The sequence below is a fragment of the Haliaeetus leucocephalus genome, unplaced genomic scaffold (genome assembly GCF_000737465.1).
Source record: "Haliaeetus leucocephalus isolate CR32 unplaced genomic scaffold, Haliaeetus_leucocephalus-4.0 Scaffold51, whole genome shotgun sequence".
Taxonomy (NCBI): Eukaryota; Metazoa; Chordata; class Aves; order Accipitriformes; family Accipitridae; genus Haliaeetus; species Haliaeetus leucocephalus.
Window position 1 is genome coordinate 1 of NW_010972487.1, and position 8,953 is coordinate 8,953.

The 8,953-nt window shown below is 41.7% G+C and overlaps 1 protein-coding gene across 1 annotated transcript in view; it reads right to left on the reverse strand.

The window, feature by feature from the left end:
• Positions 1-582: 582 nt before the first annotated feature.
• Positions 583-8,953, reverse strand: part of RNF4 (ring finger protein 4) — a 14,613-nt gene continuing 6,242 nt past the window's right edge. The window contains exons 2-4 of the mRNA XM_010577210.1: positions 3,386-3,550; positions 2,789-2,909; positions 583-1,828 (exon numbers count right to left, since the gene is read on the reverse strand). Coding sequence (XP_010575512.1) covers positions 1,734-1,828; positions 2,789-2,909; positions 3,386-3,394 — 225 coding nt within the window. The 5' untranslated portion in view covers positions 3,395-3,550 and the 3' untranslated portion in view covers positions 583-1,733. The remainder of the gene's footprint in view (positions 1,829-2,788; positions 2,910-3,385; positions 3,551-8,953) is intronic.

Here is an 8,953-nt window from a genome sequence, read left to right on the forward strand (position 1 = left end):
AATACTATTCCAGCTTTAAAAATAGCAGTAAAAAAAGCAGATTTTTTTTAAAGACTTCTTGGAGTAATAAACTTGTGGTTTAACCCCAGCCAGCAACTAAGCACCACACAGCCTCCCACTCACTCCCCCTCAACCCCGTGGGATGGGGGAAAGAATGGGGGGAAAAAAAAAAAACAAAACGTAAAACTCGTGGGATAAGAACATTTTAATAGAACAGAAAGGAAGAAACTAGTAATGATAACGCTAATAAAACGACAATAGCAATACTAAAAGGATTAGAATATACAGGTGATGCACAGTGCAATGGCTCACCACCCACCAACCGATGACCAGTTAGTTCCCGAGCAGCGATCCCTCCCAGCCCCGCTCCCCCCAGTTTATATACTGGGCATGACATCACACGGTATGGAATACCCCTTTGGCCAGTTGGGGTCAGCTGTCCTGGCTGTGTCCCTTCCCAACTTCTTGTGCCCCTCCAGCCTTCTTGCTGGCTGGGCATCAGAAGCTGAAAAATCCCTGACTTAGTCTAAACACTACTGGGCAACAACTGAAAACATCAGTGTGTTATCAACATTCTTCTCACAGTGAACCCAAAACACAGCACTATACCAGCTACTAGGAAGACAATTAACTCTATCCCAGCCGAAACCAGAACTAGTTTGTACCACGGTCAGCTGCAGTTGCGCTTGGCATCTCTCTGACAGGAGTACCTTCAACTGACATTGCAGCTAAACACTTCATATTTGTCAAGTCACAGACTGTTACCTCCTTCGCTTTTTATTTAAGTCATTCGCCTGGATCTTTGATACAGCTATCATAGCTTCAGCTTGAAATTGCATCTCCTTATGTTACAGTAGCCATCACAGTAGCCGTACACATGTATTCTCCCCAAGTTCTGGAGCAGCTAGCTATTTTAGATTGCTCTGCCACTATCAGGCAGTGATACTCATAGACGTTGATGCATTCATAGGCCCATTTGGGGTTGAACGGGAACTGTCTAAAGTGGCAAATCAAAGCCGTGTTTTAACCCTTTAAGCCAGGCTACTTATTGAGATGCCAGAAGACAAGCCCAGACGATGACTTTTTGAATATCTAAGGCCTTGGTAAACTACGACCCAAACCCAAACCTCAGAAGGATTAAGTTTTACTTCTGCATTCATGACATCCGCTGCCTTTTACTGTACAGATCTTCAACTAGAGGTCAAATACGCATTTCAACAGAATTCTTCCATGCCTTAGCGTTCAGTCTTCCACATTCCTCAAGCTTAGTACTTGTCCGTAGGATGCTTCATCAACATTCATGACTGCGCCATGACGAGTATACCAGACTTCCTCTGATCCTTAGACTAACACTTAGTGAACGAGGGGTCTACATCCTTACAGAATGTCATACCTGAAAGGCATTTATCACCATGTCTGTGCAATGAAAAGGCACAGGATCACCTCTAGACTGCTTAAACTGGTTACACTTTTTGTATAGACATTTAACCAGCAATTCTTCAAGAAAAGTACCCATGCACATTCACAACAGCCTGGGAAAACAGGGCGGTACTGCGGTGCCCAAGAAGGGCTTTGCTAAGCTCCAGCTCCGGAGCAGCTTCTCTGTTGACCTGTAACGCATGGCTTTCATGCCATGCCAAGTCAACTTCGAACTTAAAACTTATCCTTGAAGTCAGATGCTATCAGGGAGCACAACACAGACCTAACGTGACCACAAGATTTAGATAAGCGCGCTATTCACTACTTACCACAACAGAATCATTGTGAGTTAGGTCAACGACTACAGGATCAGAAGATTCACATGTGAGATCTACTACTTCCTCACCAGCTTAAAAACAGAACATTAGAGACAAGATGAGAGACGGAAGAGGAGTAAAATTGCCTGCCACTGTGGAAGAGGCTGAGGTATGATTCAACCTTGCCCGATCCCTCTCCTCTGCAGCAACATATCCAACATTTCGCTCAAGCTTTGCCCTCAGGAGTCCACACAGGGCATTACCACGCTGCCTTCTGCAAGTTGCAACGCAAGAGGAACAGCGGCTGAGCTCCTCATACAGTTCTGTTGTATGACAACAGCTTGCAGGAGGTACGCAGCAACAGATTATTCATCTAACACTGCAGAATGTCTATCACACAGAATAAAACACAAATCATATAGGATATAATAATTTTACCGTACCTTGCTGTAAATGTTCCTGTCTCATGTCTCTTCCAGCCTTTCATAGTCAAATGCACAGCAAATACTGGAAAAGCCATATAATTGCCTGGAGGCCAACAATTACTTTTAATCTTTCCTAGGATTCCAGGTGGCAATTTCAATATCTATTTAGGAGGTCAAGGAGGCTTCTGAAGTCCTGATACTTTATCCAAAAAAGGACTGACCAAGTACTGCCTCTCCCTTGAGGGACAAGGCACAACTAACAAACTTCTCGTTACCTTCTTAAAACTTGGGAGTTCCCAAACTTAGTTTGCCACTGTCTCTAGCGGCAGCTGCAGTGACTCGCAGCTCGTCAGACTAGACACTCAGATGTTTGACCTGCACTTGAGTCCCTTTCCCACACAACTCATCTATCACCAGTGCTGAATGTATCGCATCTCAGTAACAAACTACAACAGCTCTCAGTAGGCTTGTTGTCTACAGGTGCCATACTAGATGCTTTTTAAAAGAACAGCTTTCCCTTCCTCCCCAGTAAAGGGCCTAGAAACAGGAAAAAAACCCACACGTTGAGTGGAACCCCAACCCTCCAGAAGCAACTCGTGTTCTTACCAAGTTGAAAAGAAAGCTTACCACTTTCTTCAAGTTCTATTGGCTCTGCTTCTGAAGCCATTTCTGTGGTTGAAGCCATCAACCTGTTTCGTTTCCGAGCTTGCCTAGAATTAACTGCTCCTCCACGGCGCTTTCGTTGAGTCTAAGGGAGAACAAAGCCTTAGCACCTTCTTTAAGAGGAATATTAATGTGGCCCTCATCTCTGCAGCACCGACGAAAGCACACGGGGATACACAAAACCCTCCCCGGCAAGGCTGTCATTGGCATCACATGGTGGTATGGGTCACCCCTACGCGAATGCATCGCACCAGGGAAAAGACATCACCCCAGACCTCTTACCAGCTGGGTCACAAAGCAAAAACATATCGTGAGGGTTTGCAAATGAGAAGACTAGTTCACAATGAGATCAGGTTTCTGCTCACACTGCAAGCATTTCTGAACTACTGCTAGCACCTAGAGAGACTAAAAATCTTAAGTATCACCGAACATGAAGTTACATGAGGTTTTTATATGCTTATGTTCCAGCATGTTTACCACAAACTCTTAACAACATTTGTAGAGGTACCATAAACAACAGGTTTTAAGAATCAGGTTTGCATCAAGTACTAAAATACTTACTGTGCTCATGGCGTTTCTTGATCTAAAACCACAGAGAGAGAGGTACAAATATCAAAAAATTAATTGCAAGGAAGCTGCAAGTATCAACTCCTTATATTCCTTTAGGTAGCACACTGTTAAAAAAGTCCAGATTTCTCAGGGTCTGAGAACGATGTTCTTCCGACCCTGTAAGAAAAGAACAGAGAAGATTACCTCTGTGTAATGCTTGTTCTCTCAAATACACCCCCCTCTCCAAGATTCCTATTCCTGAATCACCAGTTTCTGTCCAAAGCTAGAGGAGAAGTCCCAGAGTTTGGTCATTGAGCCTCGGACACCTACAGCTGGGCCTGAAGCCTCAGCCATTCTTGCTCATCTCCTAAGGTAAACACCAGAATAGCTCATTTATTAGCGGACTAGAAAAATACTAAGGAATCCCAATTCAGTTGAACTGAAAGCAACGGATGGACTCTCAAGGAAGTGTTTGTGTGCGGGCAGGAACCACAGGGAATTGTGTCATAAGCAGCCATCTTCACAGAACAAAAAATTCTAGATAAGCAGTTTTCTAATCCTCCTCCAGATTCCAACAGGTGGGAACTGAACAGCTTGAGAGGAATCCAAAGCAAGTGGAGCAGAGCAATTTCTCACTCACAGATCTGCAAGAGAATACGAGTTTACAGTAGCTACTCTGTGGTAACAGTACGTGCATATATGCCCCTTCCCACCAGACAGGGAACTGTTAAGCTGAAAGAGGTGAAAAGCATAAAGCCACTTATGAGTAGCTGACATGGTACTGAAGTTCACATCTTAAAGTTTGCTCATGGTACAATTATCATGTGTCCAACACACAATGAGGAGCTGAGGGGGGACACAGTGGAGGGACCAGGAAAAAAACAGTTACCTTGAACAAGAACTGCAGAATCGTCTTTCCAATACTGACCTTGATCTACGCCGCAAAGACCAGCACACACACTGCTAACCTGTTCTCACATTAAGCAACATGGAGACCATTCAGTGGGATGGAATGGCAGTAGTCATCAATCATAACCTTGACTTAAAGGAAGCCTGACTGATTTTTTTCCTCATAAAATTTTTCTCTGCATTTCTTCAATCACTTATTTTCTTAAGACACCCATTAATACTGCATTGTGACATTATTAAAACAAAACATGCTCGAGTAAAATGCTTACACTAAATTTAGTACTTTCACTAAGCCCAAAGATATATTTATGCACGGTTTTAAGCAATGCAAAACATCACTCATCAATTTTCTCCCTTTTTTTCATTTTAAAACTGACACTGGATTGCAAGAGCTAAAATGAAAGTCAACTTCTTTTTTTTTTTTTTTTTTTGGACTTGGACTACTTAATATATGCCAGACTTAATAATCAGTGAGCCCACAGGCAGATTCTGGTCACAGTAGATGAAATTTTCAGAGCTGTTATGCATAACTCCCTCTCCCAATATGAACCTAATAAATTCTAAGCTTACATGTGTATAGTTTTTCAAGAGTTTTTCTTGCAAATGTGAGCAACAGCCTTATGTTCTCACCTGGGACACAGAAGACTAAGGCTCAGAGTTTGCTCCCTACCAGAGAAAGCTGGGAACTGACTTTCAGTCTCCTGCTTCCTCAGTGCAGGACTCTCCCACACAACCATTTTTGTAACATTCTGTGTCCAGGTAATGCGAGTTCTCTTTGCACACTTCACTGTTTCTTAAAGTCCAGATTTCATTTCACTTGTTAAGAAAGCAAGCTCTTCTGCCAACCCTCTCAACATTCTTGGGAAGATCCTATTTTACTCATTCCACTGTTTTTTTTTTGAATAGGGAACAAGAACTTTTAGAACAAGACCATGCCTAATTCCGCAGTCATACGAAACAAACTGGAGAGACTGTTCTGTGAGCACGTTTTCTAGGTGCTATAGGAGTTTCTCGTTCCCCATGATTATTATTCATGGGTTTGGAGATTTTAGGAAACAAGGGGAAGAGGGAGGGGAAGCAAGGAGGATACACAGCACAAGGGATGAGGGCGAGGGAGATAATCATCCCTAAACCTAGCACATCTGCGCTTTCCACACACACAGCAGGAGGATGAACAAGATGTGAGCAACATATGAGGTATATTAAGAAGTTATGCCATTAGATTCTTTAAAAGTTTATTTCATCAAGAAAGCCAAGAGACATTTGCCTTGATTCCCCTCAGATATGGAACTGGAAAAAATACTTGGACATTAAAAATCTGGGAAATGTTAGTTGGTACAGACATCTGAGGATTATAAGAAATAAACTTTATATAAGCTTATTTTAAATTACAAATTGATAGTTGTTTTTAAATAGAACCTTTTAGAGCAATCTGCACTGCTGAAAGACAGCAAAACCCAAGCCTGATGTATCCACTAGACAGCACGGTTTCAGATGTAAGACACCCAGAAGGTTTCACAGGACCCACTGCTTTTCCGATTTAACAATGAATACACCACAGTGCAATAGTACCTTGACAAAGTGTCTTTAGAAAGGGTTAAAAATATGGGGGGAGCAAGCACCTGGGATGACTCCAAACATAAAACGTTGCACAGATGCTCGTCGGCCACAAGTGGCTTAAGTGCCAAAGATGACCTATCACAGAAGGAAAAACAAAAAACCCCAAACAAAAAACAACCAACCAACCTTACATTTGAAAATTATGGTGAAAAGAAAATCAAAGTAATACACAATAGAACACCCGTGATGCTAAGACACCTTACCCACATTAAATATTCACACACTTCTTTACCAAGATACCAAGGAACAGATTATTTATAGGATTACTACAACACGTCTCAGAGGATCTAATATCAGACCTCAAAGGCAACACAAGACGGAGCCACTGCTCAAACAAAGTGACAGAGTGCACCATTGCTATTTAGATGGTTTAATTATCAGAATCTTACAACACTGGCAGTAGACATATTATACTTAATGCAGAGAGTACACATAAGGCACAAGTTCTAGGTACTAATGGCTTAAATCTTAACCTCTTTTGAAGCTTCTTCTGAAGAAGAAAGTTGAGAATGGCTACCCATCCGGAAGCTCATTACTGTAAAACCAGCTTAAAATAAATCATCACAGGCAGGTTCATCAGTATCAACACAACCCAAATCAGGAGAGTCATGTTTATAAAGAAAATCAGACTGCTGGAATTTATTAAGGCTATGGAAGGAGTCTCATGATCCCAACATTTTTGGCTTCTAAGAACAGACCTCTTCTGGGGGGCTATAGATTCCCACATGTTATTGGCTTACTCGAGAAACTTCACTGAAAATTAATTACCCAAACTGTAAGAATGGGTAGCAAAAATAAAGCCTAGTCTACTTGCTTGAATACACCACAGATCAAGTTAGTAGTGCACAAGAACACAGGTAAACAAAACAGTTCCATGTTTTGCACATTTAGAGACATACTCACCAATAAGAATTCCTTAAAGATTTTCAAAACCTCATGACCACTCCATTTAATAGTATGATTTGTTATACAGGACTAGATAGCCCAAATTAAATTGTAAGGTCTATATGTTCCTCCTCCAGCTGTCACTACAAAGCCCAGCACCAAGACTGGATAATACAAATAAAGTTACTGCATCAACCCCCACTTCCCAACCCATAAGCATCAAATAACTCCAGCTGAAGCTGTTAGTCAGCTCATCTATTACACTTGTAGCAAGATGCATTAGACATCAATTCAAAATTCTAGAATTAAGTTCTTAAAAAACAGTAAAAAGGACTTTTTTAATGTGAAAACTTAGGAGATCAACTTAGCAAGCCAATAAATACTTTTAACTTTTACAGACTTTTTATTGCACCACTGCAGGATGATACAGTACCAGCAAAAGCCACTCCCCCTTCCTCTCATACGCAGAGCTCTCTCTGCACATGCAGTCATTGTTCCTGTTATGTAGTGCTCTCAAAGGCTTAAGTAGTCTTGTCCTCATAACAACAAAGGTCAAGGTTTTTTCTAGCTAACTCACTGGCATTTTAAGGACTATATCCACCAACCTTTCTCTGTACAGGTGGATACTTGAGAAAAATAAAAGTAAAGCCATTTAAATTAAGAATGTTTACAGTGGGAGTAAAAGAATATTGATTCCCATACTCATCATTTAGGTCTCCTGTTAAATGTTTTCCTCTATAGTTAACACTTTCACTGAGTTCAAGTTGACCTAATTTAACATGTCTGAATTACAATTCAAAAAAATGAATTCTCTGGGCAACACAAAATGAAAACTTTTCTTACACCACTCTGAAAACAAAGTCTAGGTCTCCCATATGCTTAGCATGAATTGAGACAAATGAGCTTAAGCAAGAAGTAAGCGTTTTTACCATGTCTCACTAACACTTCATAATCATGCTAAACATTACAAATACACTAAAGTAACTACCTGAAGAAAGCAATAATGTCAGTCTAAATGTTTGGGCTGTGCAAGGCACAGGTGACAAAACGAGTATACACTGTATTTGTCAAAACATGATGTGCTATGCCTTTAAGACTTTGCTTCTCATTTCTACTCTTAAGACCTCTCTTTGCACTCCTAAAAACAGGAAACACAGTATCAAAGATGCAGCCTGTATAAAAAAAATTTCTGCGGTCAGAAGATGTACACAGCAATCACAAAGTGCTAGTCTTAAATTTTTTTTATCACAGGGAGCAGCAATCTGCCATTTTACTCTTCCAAAACTTCCGTATCGTGTGTATTTCCAGTACCTTTAAAGACATTCTCATTTTTTCAGATGCACTACACCAACTTTAGAAAAAAACCCAGAAGCTGAGTCTGTTATGTTTTATCCAATTAGGTCAAGCAGTTCCATACTACAAAAGCTTGGTGAGAGGCACTATAAAAAGAGTAAAAATGAGATAAACAGCCTACCGTAGAGATATACCAGCCTGCCTGCTCTAAGCAGTCTGCTACACACATAGACAAATAAGACATATGTTTATGAGCAGCCTAACAACAACAAAAAACTCCCAAACCAAAACAACAACAAAAAACCCCAAATCCAAAACAACAACAAAAAACCCCAAATCCAAAACAAAACAAAGCAGCTAACAAAACGCCCACAGAACAAAACATACCAAAACTTTTCATTGGTCAGATGTCCTATTTCAGAAAGGACAAAAAAAGATAAAGACTAGCCGGACGAAAAGCTCCTCATTGCTCTTACGCGCAGCAGGTTCTCTGAGAGAGGCTACAGCTTGCTTTCAGTAGTCCCAAAATCAGATACAGAAGGAAGGAGAAAGAAGTTGAGTCTCGTCACGACCTGTAATGGAGGTGTAGGGGGACGCTGAGGTAGGAGAAGCGTTCCCTCCGCTCCTGCTGTCACACAAAACAGGAGGACAGGCTAACAGCCTCACGCAGGGCTACATCCACTGCATGCACTGAGCCACTCCTGCCCCTCCGTGTGAGAGGAGGAACGCCACCGCCTCTTCTCCAGCACTTGTCTCCCTCAGCCACGTCAGGACACCCTCGCCACGGCCCTCGCAGCAAACGCAGCTTCACGACCCAGCGAGCAGCACAGGCGGCCGAGCAGCCTGTCTGCGAGGACGGGCTCGTCTCCCTCC